Raw genomic sequence first — 21,879 nt, 5'->3', positions numbered from 1 at the left:
CCTTGGAGCGTCTCCATTATCCGAATGTGACGGCACTTGCACGGGCGCCTACCATTGGAGGAAAATGACGACACTTGAGCGGGCTCGACGATTGGCCGAAAATGACCTGACCCCGAGACATCGAAGGGGTTAAAAGCGAGAGACAGGGAGCAGAGACAAGCATTCCTTTCTTCATTCATTTTTTCGTTCTTCTTGCCACGGGCCGCAGCGTCCGATTTGCTGCAGGCCGTCAATGACTTTATGATTGTTAATTACTTTGTGTTGTTACTGTAAATAATGTAAATAAACCTTCCGTTTCCTCTCAAAATCCTCTTCAACGTCGGCCAACTCCCGCACTCAACGGCAAGATCCAATAGCATCGATTTTCGCAGAACCGGGATGGCGAGTCAACTTTTTTTTTGTTGTGTGTACAGTGTACCTACTACGTCACAAAAGCTATGGATTAATTTTGTCCGCCTTTGATATAGTCTGCTTAAGTTTCTTTTTTCTTTTTTTCGCATTCTACCTCCATCGGAAAGCGGCCACCGTGGTCAGAAAGAGAACTCGAGCTCACTATAGCAGAATACTGCAGCCGCTTATATAACCTCTGCCGCCGAGTCGCTGACCAATTCTACCAAATGACACTGTCGTGATGTTAGGAACACACAAGCAGTGACAGCGTCTGGTGCGTCGAGAATGCGCCTGCACGCGGACGAGAACGTTCTTGTAGTAAATCAAATGGCCCGGGAAGTGCCGCAGCCGAGCGTGCTTCTGCACGAGGAAGGAGGGAAGAGGAAGAAGTGCCTCCAGCGCGAGCGGTGCGTGTCGGCTAGGGCAAGGGTCGCGCTGGGCAGCCGCTGTTCCGACTTGAGTGAGGCGTAAGGACCGCAACAGCACGTCCGCTGCCCAGCCGACATGGCGGTGAGTGCAGCACGCTTCTATTTCTTTCTGGCAGCTCGGAGTTACGAGCTGTTACGCTTTCGTGTAACCGTGAGCTCAAGATGCAGGCTTACGTATACGTGCCTTACAACTTTCATAACGACAGATTTCAAAAATACGCAGTGATATTAAGTACACGTGGGCGCGATGTGCTCAGCTCTAAGCGTATAGACCACGGGAGCGAGGAACTTGCTGAACCACGCCTTCATTCGAACCATAGCTATATGTAGTTACCCCATGTACAGCTGGCAACATGTCTTACATTCTCATTCTTTCATGCGTAATCTCGTTAATGACAGTACCCCTGGACATTGGTTTGTGTGTTTCGCTATAGTATGAAGAGGGCGTTCCAATGGTGTTCAATCACATTTCGTGTGACGTTACCTTATGTCGCTGCGGTGAGTATTATGGACTCCCTTGTGGCCGGAACATGAGTGTCGTTACAGCCCATGCATGCGAGCGCACGGTTATAGGCGCAGGAAGTGACAAAGACACCAGAACCGGCCGCTCCCACGCCCGAGCCGCCGAAGCCGGCCGCCCCTTCGGACGACGACTGGGTGTTCAAGCCGCCGGCACTCTGGAAGGGCCACGATGTGACCGATTTGCCGAAAAAGGTGCGGCACTTCGTTGAGGAGCAACGCCGCTTGTGCCAGCCAGCAAGCGTGTACGTCTGCGACGGCAGTATCCAGGAGAATGAGGTCATCATAGCCTTCATGGTCAAGCTCGGCCTCACCGTGCCACTGAAGAAGCAGGCTAACTGGTGCGTCGCCTGGCCCCGCTTCCGACGCGGTTTCTCACACGGATGCCTCGTCGCATCCGTTGCTTTCTGTCAACCTAAAAATCAAGTGCTAAAGCCCAGCCCATGCGGAGCGTAGAGAGGCGTCTGGCTACGCGTCTGCTTCAGCTTACACGCGCGCAGGTCTATACGCGTCTATATATCTTTCAAGTTGTGCGCCTATACCAATCGGTTCACGAGAACGTAAAAAAAAAGGAGCTCAAACAGAAGGCGGTCCGCCAGCCTGTCCAATGATGGGGGCACGACGGTTCACCTCAACGTGTGGAGGAGCGCCTGCGTAGCCGGTAGCTCAATGCTGCGCAGTGGCCACTACGGAGCATTGAGCTACCGGCTACGCAGCGGAGCTCATCCAGACGTTCAGGACAATCATCGTGCCACCGTCATCGGACGCGTAATTCTGGCACTAGTAGTGCCAGAATTACGCGTCCGATGAGGTGCGGTAATGGCTAGGGCCAGAACTGCGCGACCTCAAAGTGTGGAGGAGCTCCGCTACGTAGCCGGTAGCGGAGCTGGCACATGTTCCGTATAGTGCCAGAATTACGCGTTCGATAATGGTCCACACCAGTTGTCACACATAGGGCCGAGCGTTAAAATTTATGTACGCCTTTATTATAGTTCATTTTCACTAGTACGCGTTTCAGTTTACGCAGATAGTACGACGCTCAGAAAAGTTTACTATCATTTACAGCGTGCTACATAGACAGTATCAGCCACATATAATTAAGGACGACATATATATTCGATGTGGTTGACTGTATATAGAATCGTGTTGCTCGACCACGAGTTGTGCCAGAGGTTCAACCTGTACGCTAGTTGCAACTAAAAGAAGAAAAAAGAAGTATGACTGCATAATAGAACCACTGAGAGCGTTCCTGTGGAAAACATCATTTTTTATTGATACGCTTGCTCTAAAAGTACACCTTGTCGCTATGTAAACGCGGGTAATCGAGGCTATATTATCGCGCGGAGGCCTAGACGTTGTAGCGTAATGGTTTCAGCAAAACAGTGTTTCATGACATCAATGTGCTTTTTAATGTTCATATGCAAATTACGCCACGGACAAAGGTTTAAAGCGTTGCTGAGGTTAGTTTGCTTAACAGCGACTTGCACGAGTGTATGCGCCCAATTTTATGCGCCGCTATCGCCGGATAGACATTATGGCACGACTAGTAGCGTAACATGAAAGACGCCGTTTTACAAGTGTTCATAACGGAATTCTTCAGCCAGAGCATCGTGTTGGTATAAACCTCTGCATGGCGGCCTTTATGGTCTCCGATAATACGTTACCGCTTCCGCGTGAAGTGAATAAAAAATTCAACGTCAGACTGCTGAGATAAAGCTTGCGAAGCGCAAAGGAACTGCATGCGCGTACACACGTGCCGCGGCCTTGCAGCTACCTGGTCCGGACGGATCCCCGAGACGTGGCACGCGTCGAAGGGCGCACGTGCATCGCCACAGCGCGCCAGGAGGAGACCTCGCCGATACCAGCACCTGGTGTCAAGGGCATCCTCGCAAACTGGATCGCCCCCGAGGAGCTGCGCAAAATTCTTTCCGAGTGCATGCCCGGATGCATGAAAGGTGTGCTTCCCTTCTTGACCCAACCTTGCGTTCGTGACAGCAGCGGACGATTGTAAACCGTCTCTTTCACAAGATTTTAGGCCACACGGTGACGAATCGGGCTAGTTGGCCAACTAACATTACCAGGCCAGTTACGTGCTCCGGCTCACCGCACTGCACTCGCGTTGTGTTCACCCGCAGAACTATCTTTGTGCTTGTTTTCGTGTGCTTTTTAGGAGGGGGATATAGGCACGGGCTAAGAAAGGAGAGCGAAGAGAAATCCCGGTCTATTCATGAACTCCCGGTTTTGGAGCACGGCTTCCCTAGCACATATGCTCCAGCAGCGGTTCTAGACACGTGCGGTTTGCCCTGGCAACTTCTGCCACGAAATTAAGTATATATGCTCGACTAGACTTGCGACCTCGTCGATATGAAAACGGTAGCGTGCCGCTTTCAATGACAACCGCGTGGAAGAATGAGCGGCCAGCACGCACGCGGCAGATGTTAAATTGCGTGGTGCGGCACGCAGGACGCACCATGTTCGTGATTCCGTTCAGCATGTGCCCTGTGGAGTCGCCGCTGTCGCGACTAGGCATCCAGGTGACGGACTCGCCGTACGTGGTGGCCAGCATGCGCATCATGACCCGCATGGGCGCCAAGGCACTAGCTGCCACCAAGGACAAAGAGTTCGTCAAGTGCGTCCACAGCGTAGGCCGACCGCTGCCTCTCAAAGGTGCGCCGCGTTGCGGACTCGATTGATTGATTGAATGCACTTCACATGAGGTGCAAGGTGGAGTAGCCAACGTCATTGCCAAATGATAGTTACAAAACACAGTGCTTACTAATATACACGGGGTGAACGAGAAGAAAGGGGGTTAACCGAGGGGCCCGATTTTTATTAAGCATATCATAAGAAGCCAACAAACATTGGCACCAAGGAAAACATAGGGCAGATTACTTGTACTAGTAAAATTGAATTAAATTGCGCGGGTGTATAGACCAGTCGCCTTCACCCAAAAAGATCACGTACTCATGACGCCTGTGGCAGAAAGGATGTTCCACATCCGCCGCCAAGCTTTGTGAGTGGTGGCGCTAGCTAACACTCCCAGGGATCTAGTAGGAAACAAATACCCAAGAAAGTGGATGGGAAAACGGCGCCGCGGTAGCTCAAATGGTAGAGCATCGCACGCGTAATGCGAAGACGTGGGATCGTTACCCATCTGCTGCGGCAACTTGTTTTTTATCCCTCTTTCATTTCCATTAATTTATCATTTCTTTAATTCATTCAGTAAGTACAAGTAATTCCCCCTATGTTGTCCTTGGTGTCAATGTTTGTTAGCTTATATTATAATAACGAGGTGGTCACTTTTCAGATATACAGGATTTTTAAAACTCGCCTGTGACCGATAGCATAATTCTTGTCCTTGAGCGGAATATTTCCAAGAGGCGGACATTACTAGCACGAGAAATTAAAACACATATTCAATTAATTAGCGAAAATTCACTAACTTATTAATTATTTACATTACGGCGCATATTGTAATGCAAAACTTTAGCCGGTGAGTTTGCAAGACGTATTCACTTGGAATTAATTTCCAGAATGACACCTGTCTCGAGATTATTATTTCCCAATGTGTGGGAAAAAAAATAAAAGGGCGTTCCCGTTATACTTTTGTTTTTCAATGCATAAAAGAGCGTTAGGGTAAAAAAAAAGTAAGTGGAAGAATTGAACTCTGAGGTTTTACGTGCCGAAAACCATGATTTGATAACGAGGCACGTTGTAGTGGTGGACTCCGGATTAATTTTGGCCGCACGGGACACTGGCGTTCTTTTTCTTTTTTTTTTCTTTTTTTGTTGCGTTTCGCCTCCACCGAAATGCGTCCGCCGCGCCCGGGATTTAATCCGGCAACCTCGTGCATTAGCAGCGCAACACCACAGCCGCCAAGCCACCGGGATGGGTAGGTAAGTAAGTAGAACAGCGCATTTTTCACGGCGAGTTTGGTCGCGCGTATCTCCAAACTGCCGCCACTCTGTCTGGAAAATTCATTCAAAGTGGATACGTCTTGCAAACTCACCGCCTATAATTAGTAAATTGTGATATGTGACCGCAAATTAATTAGTTCAGAAGTTAGCGATTTTTCTTAATTAGTTGAATATGTGTTTCGATTTATCTTGCAAGTAATGTCCGCCTCCCTGAATCGTCCAGCTCAAGCACTATAGAATTATGTTATCTGGAACTGGCGATTAAAAAAAAAAAAAAAAAAAAAAAAACATCCGTAAAAACTTAGAAATGATCGCCCAGCGTACACATATACCCACCGCGATGGCCACAGTGGCTGTGGCTCGGCTTCGATTCTCGGCAGCGGCGACTGCATTCCGACGAATGAAAGAATGTGCGTGTATACACTATTGTTTTGGGTGCACATTAAATAATCTTGGGTTATTTGATAATAATCTCACAAATAATCTGGAGACTCGAACAATCGTCACTGCCGCACTGTGTATATTTTGAGACGTAAAAACTATAGAATTTGTTATTATTCACAGCGGCAGGTTGGTCTAGATTTCAAGTAATAAAGCGGGTAGTATTTCGTGCGGAGCTTGTGTTCTTACTGTTCTCTTGTACTTCACTTTTTGTGTCGCCGGGACAGTGAAATTACGGTTATTACGATCATTACAGCCACGCAAGTAATCGTGTAAAATATAACTACTCACGTGTATATTCAAAAGCTGTATGTATGCGGCGCCAGCCCTTTCTATGAATGAACTTGCAGCATAAAACGCATAATGAATGGCGTTGTTCGAAAACTTCACGCGCGTATTAAATATAACTAGGGAAGAGTCTGACTGCGATTCAAAGAAGTCGAAACGTTTTGTCCAGTGGATTTAAACAAACAAACAAACAAACAAACAAACAAACAAACAAACAAACAAACAAACAAACAAACAAACAAACAAACAAACAAACAAACAAACAAACAAACAAACAAACAAACAAACAAACAAATGAATTAATTGATTATTTATTTAGTTATTTATTTATGTATTTATTTATTTATTAATAAACGAACGACGAATTAATTAATTAATTAATTAATTTTCATATGCAACATCAGCTTGAATTCGGGGTTGTCTTCTTTGAGGTTACGTTCGGTGCCTACAAGCGGCGGAAGTGCATATTGATGTGCCTGAATACATAAAAGTGCGGCTCTTTGTGCGCGTTGTGGTTCAGTGAAGCACAACAACACCCTTCCAAGTGTTTTGAGTCCGAGTGTTTCAATTATTCTCGCAGAGCCCTTGGTCAACAACTGGCCTTGCAATCCCGACAAGACCATCATATCGCATATACCGCACGACAATGAAATTGTTTCTTTCGGGAGCGGCTACGGTGGAAACTCTCTGCTCGCGAAAAAATGCTTCGCCCTGCGCATCGGCTGCAATCTGGGGAGACGCGAAGGCTGGCTCGCCGAACACATGCTGGTAAGGCGCGGGCTGTTATAGCTCCATTCAGAGCCGGATGGAGTATTTTCAAAAGAGCTAACACAGGTGTTGCTAATTAGATTAATATCTTGCGTAATACCGCAATTTTTTTGCCGATGCTGCTAAATGTATGTACAAGGTGTTGATTAGGTGACTATGTACGCGAGGGATACGGTGAAAGTCGATCTTGCACGTGCTGAGCGCAAATATTTTGAAACCTTTCTGTTGTATGCAATTCAATAATCAGTCGCATTTCTTTCCCACCATGAAAGGCGCCAAACATCACAAGGAAGCAGTAAAAAGAGCTGTAGTTTCGGCTGAAAGGCGAAAAATTGATTTCTCTAGCAAATTACTGGGCAGCTATACGAAGTAAGAATAGTAGATTTATCGGCCGTATATCCTTGTAAACATATGCATACTAACTAAATTAACAAACATGGTGTAACGCGTGCACAAGCAAATACGAACGCGTCTCACTGAACGACCGCGGAAATTCTATGTCAGAACGCTGGAGTTAGCAAGCGCGGCAGCAGAAGCGAGCGAATTTAACTTGGGCTGCCTCTGCCATCAACGCGAACTAAGCCACGAAAACACAGCGCGTGGCGGACTCTGTGCCCGTCTCAGATAGCTGCTTTCAAGATGCAGCGGCACGAGCGCTCACGCGCGGCCGCCCAGAGTAGAACACCCTCCTCCCTACCCACGGCGGACCTTGTCCTCGTCGCAGATGGCTTTCAAGATTCAGCGGTCCGGGCGGGTGCGCGCGGCCACCCGGTAAGCACACGGTTCCCAGATACAGCACACGCCTCGCGGCGGCGGTTTTATCGCCCTTTATACGGAACCTCACGGCGACGCCGATGGCAGAAATGCGCTTGTAGTGTCCGTATAATTGCTATCGCAATAAAACGCGCGACGTCGAGCATTTCCGCTTCGTGCATTTACCGCGTTAAAGCTAGCTTTGCCGCATAATTGCCGAGCATGCGGCCGAGCACACCTTGGGACACGAAAGCCGAGACCGTTGCCGGTGGCGCTCGCAGATCCTTGGCCTAACGACTCCTTCTGGCAACAAGTCATACGTCGTGGGCGCGTTTCCGAGCGCTTGCGGCAAAACCAACCTGGCCATGATAACACCGACGCTGCCGGGTTACCGCGCCGAGTGCGTCGGCGACGACATCGCCTGGCTCTACTTTGACGAGAACGGCGTCATGCGCGCAGTGAACCCTGAAAACGGCTTCTTCGGTGTCTGCCCGGGTAAGTGGTACGGAGGAAGCGATGGTTTCGCCGAACGAACCGACTCTCTGTGCGCACATCGGCTATAGCTGGCGCAGTGTTCAAGTCACCTTTGTCACAGTGGCCGCGCTGGAACGAAAGTATTGACATAAAGGGACGAAGCGAACAAGACGGGCAAAAATGTTGTCGGCCAGGCGAGTTAGCATGCATCCGTAGTCTCATAGTTGGCCAACAGCGCGAAAAGACATGCATAACAAAAAATAAGGGGGGACTAGCACTTGTGTCCTTGATTGCTTTCTTTCTGTCCGCGCCTTTTCACGCTATTAATAATCTAGCCTCGAGGAAATCAAGTCATGTTTATTTTAAACATTTTCATAAAATTGAATACGCATTGCCGACCACTAGCATACATGCATACATGTCGGGTGTCGTTTTGCCAAGACTCAGCAGAAGTGCGCGAACGTGCAATCTGCGTGGGAATTAATGAATCGAATGAAACTACTCGTAGAGTTTGCGCACAGAATCGAACAAGAGTGTTTTTCTGACATGTTTTCAGTGACCAGTATTTCGTATCGGCAATTATGAGGGAAGGAAGTCGCGACAGTTTGTACGCTTGCTGAAACAGTTGAATAGCGCAACCAGGCGGTGCACGATGACTGTAAGTGGGTCATGCAAAACAAAACACGGACTTACCGGATCGACAGTATTAAGGGAAATAAGGATGGGAAATATCTCAAAACGCTAGACACAATATCGCAGCGTGTCTAAGTTGACACAAAGCCCTTTAATATGTACCCACCTCATGCTCGTTTCTCAAACGGCCAAGGACTGGAATGATGTCTTTGAACCCTGTCTCACGCATAGCAAACCCGCAAACTTCAAGACCGCCATCTAGTCATTATTGCAGTAACCTGACATTACCAGTCGCCTCATGTGAAACCCAAGTAAAATGTATGGTCTTTAAGGCGCTAAAAATGATAACGAAGGACGATCCCTACCAATGGGCTCTCATGGCTTGTGCTATGTATGGAGTAAATAAAGTTTGGGTCACATAAAGTTGTATTAGCTCTCAATAGTACTATGTGGACTGTGAAATTCTAACACAGGACTCTTGTTAAGCTGAGCTTGCTTGTCGCAAATCAGCGCCTGGTCATGGTGCGCCAGTTATCTAGCGACAACAGCAGAAATTAAATAAGGGAACATGTCCCCAGATGCACGTAGAATGTTACGTTAGTTGGACCGTATGCGCGCATGCGCACACACCTGTTAAGACATGCATGGCACGCATTTTAAGAACAATTAGCACGCGCAAATCGATCTTCGTTATAACAAGAAGGTATAATTTGGGCGGAACGAGCAGCCTGCTAGGTCACTCACGTCCTCAAGCAGCGAAACTACGCAATGCACGGTGCGGCACCAGCAAGGAGCGTGAAAGCCCTAGACGTTGCGTCAGCGATTGCAATAGATACAGTGAAGCTGTGTAATTACCTCACGCAAGCATGGTGTATATTTGTCACCACCCCGATCGAAAGGCGATTGTGATTTCTAATGGCACTCCTTTTGAAATGGGGCGTAGAAAAATATTCACATAGCCTGCTTGAGCATTTTGCCTATCTTTACTTTTCATTCTTTGTTTTCATTAAAACCATGTAGCTCTGTATCGTAAAGTTGCGTATATACCTATAACAACGCCGGTTCCATTTCTTCTGTGCTTTTTTGTCCACCAATACTCGATCAAAGCGTATCTTGCTTATCTCGGACGCTGACCACTTAACGCTATCATCAGCTTTGAGCCCCAGGGCTTCTGGAAGGTGGACGTTCCCTACGGTCCTGTCTGGGTGAATATATTGCATTTGTATCCTTGTACGTAATTTTGCTGCAGCAGACACATGATTCATCCTGTTTCGAATATTTACTCCTGCATGATTTTGTCCTCAGGCCTCAAATAGGAAGGCGCTGCCCTTTCTGTTGTCGTACAGATTTGGCCTCCCGATTTCTTTCTTGCCGTATTTTGTAAATATCCACGAACATTTTTGTTTGCACCCAATTTACCGTCTCTGTTTCTCTCAGTTTCTTTTGTGATGACTCCGAGTTTTATATTTACACTTATAATAAACCTGTAGTTGGTTGCCAACTTTCTTGACGTCTTCCTCAATCCCGTGTACACACTCTGAGATACATGTATTTTGTGCACTTAAGCCGCCCATTTCTTTTCATTCCACGTTCCCGAGTCTTTCTTGAAAATTAATTTTACTCTGCAATTCTCCGACCTGAAAAGAGGCCCAACCCATGTCACCCTGCACTGCCTGTAGCTTTTACCGTGGGGACCCCAATACGAATCGACCCACCATCGGCAGCAGCAGCACCGCTTAACGCCAGTCTGGCGTTGCGTTGCGAGCTGATGCGCCGTTCACTGTCTTTACTAGTTGTGCATAGCTAGTAAGGCAGTACGTTCTTAACTAGCGTGTTGACAACTATGTTTAAGAACTAATCATTATTATTAGCGAAGAAATTGGCCAATGTTAACTGCGCTCCACGCTTCTCTGGAGGAATACAGGCTTGGAATAGGGGGATACAGGTTCATGGATTCGGGTAGAACCCTGACTGAAAGACTGTATATATACACCGCGAAGTGAACGCACTGTCCGCTACAAAACGCCTGACTGCGTTTTTAAAGCAGGCAGTGAACTCGTGTTACCCGGGCTTTTCTAAAAGTGAACTTTCGGAATCGAATATACAAATATTCGAGAAAAATGAACGTTGAATATTCAATCTAATATCAATTTCTTTCACATTCCTGAGAAAAAAGAGTAAAATACGGGGTTTGTGTGGAGTCCGTTTTCTTTAAAAGTGAGGCCTATTTACATTGCATTATGAAAGCAAGCAATGCCATTCGAAATGGCGCATGTCTAGTCAACTGAGGAGCTTGTAGACGAGAAACAAATGATTTGCTATCTGGCGCACAGTGACAATGAAGGTAATGAAATAAGGAAACGGCATTTCACCAGATGCACGTATATCGCGTTAGTTGGAGAAAAGGGTGATGCTGCAGCACAATGTGGTGACACGATGATTAAACAAGAAATTAGCGTGCTTAACTCAAGACAAGAAATTCGCACATATATATATATATATATATATATATCGCGGTATCGCGGTGTCGCGGTGTTTGTGGTGCCTCTGCCACCACAAACACCGCGACTCTCCTGCAGTACCAAATCAGTCGAAACACTGCTCACTCGCATTCATATCTGGAGCGGCCACTATGTGACATCCGTGTGAGACGACGACAGACGCGTCCTGTGAACGAAGCTTTATATTCGCGAACCCATTAGTTATAGTGGCGCGTGTGACAACTGTAGCTCGTGATATATAGTTAGAGGACCACAAGGGTTATGAATTGAGCTTTAATATTATTCGCGAACCTCGGTATTAAAGTCATTTTTAAAGTGCTATAGTCCTCCAAGCAATGTACGTTTCGTACTCAATCTCAGTGGATGCAGAAGCATATAATAAAATACCTACGTTTTTGCTTACGCTTACCAATTTCAGCTCACTGTCTTCAAAATTTAAGGCATGTAATAGAGGAAACAAAATACAGTTGACCTGCTTACGGCAAATCGTTACGTCAAGATTATTTTACTTGATTGAGTTGCCGAGCTGTAATCAACAAGACGCGCGAAGCCAAGCATGGCCCCCATTGAAAATAAATCGCGGTGTCAACGCCCTCGCTTTCACTCCTTAATTAGTCCTCACAGCAGCAAGAAGCAAGGAACTGTACTTATTAGGATGTAGCCACGTCAGTTATTTGCATATGTTGTCCAACTTCTTAGAAGAGAGATTTGTTTGCACCTTCTTACGATTTTACCCTCACACATCACAAGAGAGAGAGAGAGAGAAAGGAGCGCCACGGGAATACAAGATTATCTAGCATGATAAGGAAAATATAACTAACGTAAAATTTATACTGAAAGGACAAAGACAAACGAACTTGTCGAAAGTGCAATCACGTCTAAACACTGGGGAAGTTGTGTTAGATTGCCACAGTTTGCTTCGGTCTTTACAGCTGAAGCACACGCCCTGGTTCTATATAGCCCCTGTGGAAAAAAGTGACAAGAATGCGATTCTGTAAAGGATGTCGCAACGAAATGTTATTAGTTCTGGTTTTATTTTGGATCCAGCTGAAAAAAAGTTCCGTTCCGGTTCAGCTCCGGAACGAAAAAGAAAAAAATGAACCGTAGCGGTTTATAACAGTTTTATTTCGCATGAAAAAAAAATCGAAGCAATGTAACGATAAAAAGATAGTACTTATTTTTCTCAATAAGTGAATTCTAAATTCTAAGATTGTGCTCAGTGCCTTGAGACAAGGCACTGAGCGTATGATCTTAGAAGCAGCTTGTCATCCATCGCCGAAATGCGAGACCGCCGTTCCGATAAAGCGAACTTAAACAAACGTAAAGGAACGATAAAACTTCGGGGACAAAGCGTCGTACCCGTAGAAAACGAAACAATAAGCTCTTCAGCGCGCAAGCCCTGGGTTTTGCTGCGATGCCGATCTGCTAGTGCACCGAGAATATAGATTAGCGGATCACTCGACCGGCTATCGCTCGCACTATCCCCGCCTGAGATACACGCTTATGCGGACCCCTAAATAATTACATTATGGGGTTTCACGTGCTAAAAGCACTTTTTGATTCCGAGGGACGCCGTAGTGGGGGACTCCGGAAATTTGGACCAACTGGGGTTCTTTTAACGGGCACCTAAATCTAAGTATACACTTAGCCCCCATCGAAATGCGACCGCCGGGGCCGTATGCGGACCCCTGAGATACGGGCTAATGCTGGCGTTGCCTGACATCGATTGTTTCGGATTGCCGACTTTCCCCTTGAACTGAAAACCGATAAAAAAAGATTTCGGTTTCACTCCGAAACAAAATAATAAATAACGTTTCGGTTACACTAGGAGAATGCCAGCAAACTTGAAAAAGGGGGAAATCGAGAACCAGACATAGAGGAAGAGGCAGGGAGGTGGCTGACCACCTTCCTGGAAGGTCCAGATACCTTCCTGTCGCCTTTGTCTATGACTGCCTCTCAATTTCTCCCTTTTTCAAGTTTGCGAGCATTCTAATCATATATCCACTAGCCCAACAAGTGCACTCTTATGAACTCAGTTTCGGTTACGTTGCCGTTTCGGTAAAAAATATCGTTTTTTTTCTCGTTTTTCGTTTTTCTTTTCGTTCCGTTCCGACACACTGATTGTGTGCACAAAGTCATTAAGCGCACAAAAGGTCCTCCATACAAAGTCAGAACGTGAATCTCTTCTAGGCAACATTTTGAGAATGTTGCGCAAAACTGAAAATCATGGATGGTAACGTAAGGTCCTCTTGGTTTCCGAGCCACGTTTTTCTTCCTGGAATTGAAAAAAAGAGCAGGCAGCTGCGCATTAATGCTGGGCCATGAAAGAGTGAGGGAAAGGAAAATACCGTTCAAGGACTAAATCTGAGTGGTTCGCACAACGTTCATCCAAAAGTGGCCAGAGGAATGAGGCTATAGAAATTAAATATCAAGCTACAAATCACCAAACCTATACTCAACGAAGAGGGACACCTCGACACCAGGAACGTTTTATGGAAGTGATCTTATGTTGCGTTCACATAAAGCACCCGACTCCTAATTTTTAACCAAGAAGTGAAGAAATACCTATGCGTAATCGATGCCAGCAACCTCTTACCGACAACCACATTTTAATAACGTGTCCGGCGTTGGAGAACTAAAAGACGGAATAATTTCCACGGTCTTCACAAAACACTTCCGGCACTTCATTTCTCTTTTATCTTATCGGAAAACACACTGATCTCCTGACGATGTTTTTGAGTTTTTAGAGGCAGCAGGTTTTTTTAATGAATGTAAAATAAAAAAAAATTATTTCGTCAAACGTTTCTCATTATAGAATCTTACATTGCGATTGGTGCATCATATAGCTTGTGTTGGTTTTGCGGTATAAAAAACCAACCCTACAACGCGCGCTGCCCTCGCTGGCCATCGACCGGGCCATGACAGCGCGTGCCACCAGGACGTTACGAGCATCTCGTTGCTCGGGCCGTTGACTCGCGCAGGAACGTCGATGAAGACCAATCCGAACGCCATGATGACCATACAGACCAACACCATCTTCACGAACGTTGCCGAGACGAGCGACGGTGGGGTCTGGTGGGAGGGCCTGGAAATGCCGCCGCCCGATGTGAGCATCAAGTCATGGAAGGGCGAGCCCAACTGGAAGCCCGGTGAAAAGTCCAAAACGGCCGCGCACCCGAATGCGCGTTTCTGCACCCCGGCTGGCCAGTGCCCCATCATCGACCCGGCCTGGGAGGACCCCAAAGGCGTGCCTATCTCTGCTATCATATTCGGAGGCCGCAGGCCCGAAGGTGCAGTATTCTCCGACTCTCTCGCGATCGACAGAGTTAGCCTGGAGCGGGCCTCCCTTGGCGTCTCATTCCGTTCGCAGAAGTGGGCGCTCTTCCGCCGAAACCCTCCGCGTTAACAATATTCTTGTGGGAACGTTGCCAACACAGTAGCCACCAAGAAAAATGAAAGAAACAATGGGTGTATCTGCTGCAGCGCCGCAGTAAGGAGTTCACTTATTGCCATAGAGGGAAAGAAAGAAAAATTGGTGCTAAATAGCGGAGGCAACCAATTTAGCGTATACCAACGAAGTAAAGCCGGACAGTTGTCAGTGACACTGCGCTCACTTAGAAATCAAACCCAGTTTGCAATGGTTTCTTTAAGGCGTTGTTCAGATTCGCGCCGCTGGCGCCGCCCGCTGCGCGCCCGGCGTGGCAAGTGTATGCTTACAAAGTCGGCGAGCACTCGAGCGTCGGATGAAAGCGTAGTACTTTGAATCAAAACGCTTTAGAACATTCCTTATACACTGATGATCGTCATGGACTTTCAAACCCTCAAGCGATTAGGCGAGCTCGAGATCACGCGCGAAAACGCCTAGCCCGCACCACAGTCCCCTAACGCTTAAACATTCGCGTTGCTCACTCGTAACCGTGGTGAATTTTTTTTTTTTTGCACGCAGCGTTCCACAGTAACTATTGACAAAACCCCACGGTATTCTTAAACTTTTCAGGGGTGCCCCTGGTGTTCGAAGCCTTCAACTGGAGCCACGGCGTTTTCCTTGGTGCGTGCATGCGGTCCGAAACTACGGCAGCTGCCGAGCACAAAGGTACGTGGCAGGGCCCAAGTACTAAGATGCATGACGTACACAAAATGCAGTGTTGACTGACAAGATGGTCTGCTTACGCGATTTTGACAACGTTATCTGTACCCGCCGCGGGGGCTTGGAGGCTATGGTGTTGCGCTGCTATAAGCACGAGGTCGCGGGATCGAATCCCGGCCGCGGCGGCCACATTTCGATGGGGGCTTTTCCCTCCGTTCATTTAATTTATTTTAGGTTGCTAGAGGGAACAAGACTTTGAAAAGGGGGCGAAATGCAAAAACGCCGTTGTCCCGTGCATTGGGGACAGGTTAAAGATCTTCTGGTGGTCAAAATTAATACGGCGTGCCTCATAATCAAATCGTGGTTTAGTCACGCAGAAAACCCCAGAATTCAATTCAGTTTACCAACCTTATCTGTGTGCATTGTTGCCAGGCAAAATCATCATGCACGACCCGTTCGGGATGCGACCTTTCTTCGGATACAACTTCGGCGACTACTTGACCCACTGGCTGAGCTTCGCCAAAGAAGAAGGCAACCAGCTTCCCAGGATCTATCACGTCAACTGGTTCCGCAAAGGCCCCGACGGCAAGTTCCTATGGCCAGGCTTTGGCGAGAACTGCCGGGTCCTGGACTGGATTCTTCGCCGCGTCGACGGTGAAGTCAACATAGCCAGGGCATGTACAACAGTCCATATCTTGAACAAATGCACAGTTGACAGACAAGATCTCCCTGTGGCAAAAAAAGAAAGAAAACAAAACAAAACAAAGACTACAGACTAACGCGACCTTCACAACCCAAACTCCGAAGAAACAGAGTTTAAGACAAAGAGGCCGCGGCGCGTGGTTGCTCCTTGTAGCGTTTATTTCCAGCAAAGCGGGCCCGTTTCCGGTTCCTGTGAAACTTTTTTACAGCTCTCATACACCCAGCTCCTCACCTCCGCAAGCCGCGCCAAACAACAGCTCTTGCGCCAGCGCCGCGGCGTTGAACGTAGAACTGTTTAAAATTAACGCTTTCAAATTAACACGTTTGAACTTAGAATCTATAAGTTCAACGACATATTTCAAGTGTAGAGGGTCTCCCGTATATGTGCATTATTTGAATCAGCGCAGAAAACGACGGCAACAGAAAAAGAAGGACACAGGACGAGCGCTTCTCGGAGCGTATTTCTCTGCATTGCATATTTGCCCAACTAATGGCGACAGCGGCGAAATGAAAACGACGTGCTGTAAGAGTGCTGCTTCTTGGGAGAGCTGGTAATTCATGCTGTGCTGCTGGGTTGCGCTTGGCTGACAAGGACGGAGTGGGAGGAACACATGCAAAAACGCATACGAGAACACTTTGTAGCAACTGACGTTTAGCAATACACGTCAACTGCTAGAGCGCTGCCGTATGTGTCTTTGTGTGCCTCACTCTGTCCTTGTCTGCCAAGCGCAACCCAGCAGCACAGCATGAAGTGCTATAGCTGCACATGCTGAGGCCTGTCTTCTTGCGCGCGGTTGCATCACGACAACCACGTGTGCATTTCCCATTGACGTCAGACAAGCAAACTGCTCGTACGCGCTGAGTGCAAAAATCTCTATGTCGCCATGAGCTTGGCAAACTGCTTCGCGGGAAAGCTAGCTTTAGAGTGATGAAAAGGGTATACTCACTGTTTTTAAGGGCTACGACGGACGGCGTTCTGCATATTTCTTACGTCCTCTAATGCGCTTACAATTTTGAAATTCATCCTACATGTTCCCCAAAATTCACGCTTAATTCCTACAACTTTTCCTATTGATATACCCATAGTAGTTAGGAGAGGACAAGCGTTTTAGTTTTCGACCAAGTGTTCAGAACCCCAATAAGCAGAAATGTGATAATTTCCTGCGGCGCCCTCTGAGTATCTACACCCTTAAAAATGCCGGGCCCGTCCTTTCTGCGGCCGACTTTAGTTGCGATCATGATGATGGTGCAATATCGCATAGGGTCTCAGACGAAGCAATGTTAGTAACTTTTACTTGGACAAAGTCACCAGGTCCCGGCCGAAAATACTCCATCTTTAGTGAAAAGTGGCTAAATGATGATGACTTGCTCGTGATGTTGCCTTTTTTATGTTTTAATTGTTCCCTGACGTCTTCGTTATTACTTTAAAAACTATATCCCTAGAAATTCTGCGGTGGCGAGTCAATGGTCAGAATCTGAAAAAGGGAAAACAGCTCCCGATTTCTTTAAACGGTATCAGTTCTCAAGAGCGCTTTTTCTTTAAAAGCAGCTTTGATGCACTCAGATGGCTCAGAAATAAGCTTTTCAGTATGTATTTAGAAATAGCGACAATTGAAAGCGCATACATCCCTCTTTGACAAAAAAAAAAATGTGGCAGGACATTGAACACAGACAAAGCCCCTTGAGGACTTTTACCAGAGTAATTTACTGGCTCCTTACGCCACTAAAAAGGTCAATAAAAACGTCGCTAAGACTACAATAAGGTAAGGTTTTCGTTAAGATTACTAAAAACGCGTTAAATATAATCACTTGTTGCTAAGCGACTTGGCAGGCGCGTCAAGCGTCTCAAACCGCTATAGCTTGCACGATGTAAGTGCTTTTAAGGTTCTTGTGCTGTCATGTGTGCGTTTGTAGCCAAATGGGTACAGCATCAGGCTCATGGTAATTTTTCATCCATGACCATCGGTCATGGTAATTTTTCATCGTGCGATTGAAAGTTACCCGGTCGTACGCCTAATGTACAAAGAAAGCCCTGGGAGTAATCCTATGAATGCATCGCATTGAAAGTTTTCCAAACTAATTCTCCAAGACATTTAATTTTATTCTACCGAGTTTCATCTCGATGGGTCTGATAACTTGGAAAGACACAATATCAACAGAAAGAGAGAGAGAGAACATATATACTTCATGTGGAGCTTGGTCCGTATCATCGTTATAGATATGAACGAGGATCATGAAAAGTTGCCGGCGGGGAGGATCGTTGCGTGGCCCCTCTCATGTGCAGAAAATGTGGGACACCAGGCGAGGGGCATTCGTTTCCCTTTTGTCGCACCTCCCAACCCGCTGCTTGGGAAAACTGGTTCAAGGATGTGCACATGTACGCAATGACACATAACAATCAATGGGCCAAGAATGGGATAAGCCAGGTATAAAAAATTTAATAAAATCAGTGAAGTCGTTAAATTTCATGCGCTGTTCCATTAAGATGTGTGTGTGCTTTAGTGATATCTCTCAGTTTACATTATATGCACAGGTTTTATGCCACGATTTGTTGTTTTCTTATGCAGAACAGAGATGCGCTCACTGGCACTACTTTGTCTGTCACAATTCCGTGATATACGTAAAAGCCGGAGCATCCGTCTTCGCGAGCTGCCCAAGAACGGCGTAGGACAACTATAGAAAATTTAAGAATATCAATGCCATTAAATATGATGCGCTCTTCTATTAGGGTCTGTGTGATTTAGCGATTCCTATATGGACTGACATATATGTAGATGATTTATGCCGTAATTTAATGTTTTATTATGCAAAACGCAATTGTGCTCACTGGCACTATTTTGTCTGTCAATATTCAGTGCTGTATCAATCAATCAATCAATCAATCAATCAATCAATCAATCAATCAATCAATCAATCAATCAATCAATCAAGTAACAAATTAATCAATAAATCAATCAATCAACCAATTGATTATTAATTAATTAATTACTTTCTTCGCATGACAATCCATGCAAACGGACCCCAACTGAAAACCACGAACGTGGCTTGAAAGTGTTGCCAGGCCAGACAACAGGCAAGGCAGCACATCGCGAGTATACCGGCGCTCTTTAAAAGAAAATCAACTCTGTATCCATCGCATAAATGAGATCACGATCGGCATGTTTACACAGAAAGCACAAGCTATATGAAGACAGTTTGTACAGGCAGAAATGTACTTTGGTATACCCATGCTAAATGTTAGTTAATTGTTACAAGATGAAATAACTCCACTACAAAATCACACTGCTAGTGAACTGAAAGTGAACCTTAAAGTGCTTTCGGGGCAATGTAAGAATGTTTGTATTGTTCTTTCTTGTGTATATTTAATGTGTTAGACAGAATAAGCTAAACCTTGCTCCCCGTAATTGGTACCCGTACGGGGTATTGTCCACTCCTCTGTATATATCGTGCTGCGACACGCTTCTCCTTGGATTTTAGCTTGGCGATTGTTTTCACAAAGTAACAAACGTATTGCGGATAATATCTTAGGTTATAAAGTAGACGGTATTCAAAAGTGAGATCTATGCGTAAAACGTTGTATTTGTAGGAATCCATTTTGTGTGCTGTGGATGCAGCGCCAGCAATGATTCTTATTGCTTTCGTATGGAGTGTTAATGGGTGGTTGGTGTTAGTCTTACGTGTGGTACCCCAGACAAGGTGACAAAACTTAATTTAGGTATGAAATATGGCATGATAAATCGTAAGCTTTCATTTTGGTGGGAATTCAAAGCGGCAGTTGGATAAGAAACCAATTGAACAACATACTTTCCCTGTTAGATAGGACACGTGTTCACTCCATCTCATGTACGAATCGAAGACTACTACTAAAGATTTAAAGCTAGCTACAATTTCTATGTGGTGGTGCTGAAGGTGAAGTTTGTTACTTACAGACTTCTTTTGTTCAGTGCACAAAAGATTTAGTCTTCCTGGTGTTAATTCTTTAGTAATTCATTAAGTAATCCATTCATAGTAATTCACAGTAATTCCATTTGCTGTAGATCATTCGTGCAAGGGGTTGAGCGCTATGTTTCCTTTAGTAATTATTTTGTCATTAGACACATAGTCTGTTTAATCGGCGAGACAGCACCGAAGGATGTGGAACCCGGAATGATAATAGGCAAAGAAAGCTTCGCCTTAAAAGGCTATAGTTGCATGCCAGCCCAAAGTTTGCGCCTTCCGCTTTGTACTTGTTAAGACTTCAGATGCATAAACCCAGTTTGGATATCGGAGGAACTGCAGGACAGCGAAGGGAATCGCATGAACAGCCTAGGCTACCACTTTCAGGAGACCTTCCTGGGTTACGTGCCTACCGACGATGCACTGAACCTGACCGGCCTGACCGAGTCGATCAACATGGCGGAGTTGATGCGCGTGGACAAAGAATTCTGGCTCAAGGAATGCCGCGACATCAAGACTTTCTTCGACGAGCAAGTAGGGCGCTCGCTGCCACAGGCCATCGCCGATCAGCTGACCGAGCTGAAGGAGCGCATCAACAAGGCCTGAAAAGTGGGCGTTATGCCCTTGCCGACCCAGACGAGCCCGCAGCTGGCAATAAAGCATCGATTGAAAGGCACAACGGTACAGCGGTCATGATCTCTTCCAGGATTCAAGTGCATCTTGTTTCTCTATAACAAAAGCTTGCACGTCTTTTTTTTTTTTTTTCGCTCGACGTAAGCGGACCACCGACACATTACCCGCCCTTTCATTCATTGCGTACGTAACTCAATGCTAAAATTGTCGCATTGTGCTCGTCGCGCTTGTTCGGCACAAAGAAATTTGCCGGAGAAAGCTGAAGGAACCATGTGTGTTTAGAAATTCAAACTTGCTCAAATGCGGAAACACGACGTAAAAGCCTGCTCGGGAACAGTGAGACGTCGTTTTGTTGAAGGGCACAGGTAATGTGACATGCGTGCTCTCTGCACAATACTTTCAAGGAACGCAAGAAGACGGACAGAACTACGTCTCTCATCTGTATAGATTGCGCTCCTTCGCCTGCAGTGGTTCCTCCATTTATATTTAATATACCACAGGGGGATCGGCCAAAAATTGGCCGATTGGCCGAATTGGCAATATTTAGACTACAACAGTCATCACCCGCGACATTGCAAGCAAGGAATTTTTGTCGGACAAGCGAAACGTATAAGAATCTGAAGCGAAGACCACGATTATATCCACCACCTAAATGACCTTAAAACAACGCTAGCAGAAAGGAACTATCCCCAAGTTGCTCTCCATAGAGCTTATGATGCCGCGTCAAGATTGGAGAGACAGTCGGAATTGGCGAAGAGACAGCCCACACTATAATCTGACAGACCGCCGGCCTTTATAACAAAATATTCTAATGCACTCCCAAACATAAACAACATCCTAAGAAAATCCCGCCCAATATTATCAAGTAACGAGCGTCTGCGAAAAGCGTTCCCTGATGTACCTAGGTTTACCTATCGCCGAAACAGGAACTTTAAAGACATGTTAGTGCACGCAAAAGTCAGCCAACGGCATTCCCCCGTAATAAACGCATGTTGTCGCCCTAGGTGCAAAACCTGCAGGCACCTTCAAAGTGACATTAAAATTAAGAGCACCGCAAATAGTTATACACATGAAGTCAAATCTAGCTTCACTTTTACAAGTTCGGATGTGATTTATATGCTTGAATGTTCCTTCTGCAAGAAACAATATATCGGTGAAACAGGACAATCAATGAACGTCAGATTAAACGGACATCGCGCGGACACAGCTAAAAAGCTTCCCAAAGACGTCGCCGAGCATTTCAACCAACCAGGTCATAACTTTGATGAACTTAAGCTCTACATCTTACAGTCAAATTTCCGTTCTGAACGAGAAAGAAAATACAGAGAATCATACCTTATCCATAAGTTACGACATTGCAACCAATAGGCATAAACGTTTCAAAGGGAGCTTTAGAATCTATTCGCTAT

General features: G+C 46.1%; 1 protein-coding gene across 1 annotated transcript; it reads left to right on the top strand.

Annotated features, from left to right (window-relative positions):
* Window positions 1–751: 751 nt before the first annotated feature.
* LOC126527659 (phosphoenolpyruvate carboxykinase, cytosolic [GTP]-like) lies at window positions 752–20,986 on the top strand. Its single transcript, XM_050175478.3, has 10 exons — window positions 752–900; window positions 1,392–1,678; window positions 3,108–3,292; window positions 3,801–4,004; window positions 6,564–6,751; window positions 7,786–7,999; window positions 14,094–14,402; window positions 15,110–15,205; window positions 15,632–15,873; window positions 20,225–20,986. Exons 1-10 carry the CDS (start codon window positions 895–897, stop codon window positions 20,441–20,443), a joined length of 1,950 nt encoding a protein of 649 aa, XP_050031435.2. The 5' UTR covers window positions 752–894; the 3' UTR covers window positions 20,444–20,986.
* The last annotated feature ends 893 nt before the right edge of the window (window positions 20,987–21,879 follow it).

Source organism: Dermacentor andersoni, chromosome 1 (assembly GCF_023375885.2).
Source record: "Dermacentor andersoni chromosome 1, qqDerAnde1_hic_scaffold, whole genome shotgun sequence".
In the NCBI taxonomy this organism is placed as follows: domain Eukaryota; kingdom Metazoa; phylum Arthropoda; class Arachnida; order Ixodida; family Ixodidae; genus Dermacentor; species Dermacentor andersoni.
Note: the sequence above shows the minus strand (reverse complement) of the source record. Positions and strands in the feature narration are given on the sequence as shown.

What these genes read in the sequence shown, in the direction of transcription:
- LOC126527659 (XM_050175478.3), top strand. An exon ending in CTGAAGAAGCAGGCTAACTG is followed by an intron (nt 1,679 to 3,107) that starts GTGCGTCGCCTG and finishes GCGGCCTTGCAG; the next exon opens with CTACCTGGTCCGGACGGATC. An exon ending in CATGCCCGGATGCATGAAAG is followed by an intron (nt 3,293 to 3,800) that starts GTGTGCTTCCCT and finishes TGCGGCACGCAG; the next exon opens with GACGCACCATGTTCGTGATT.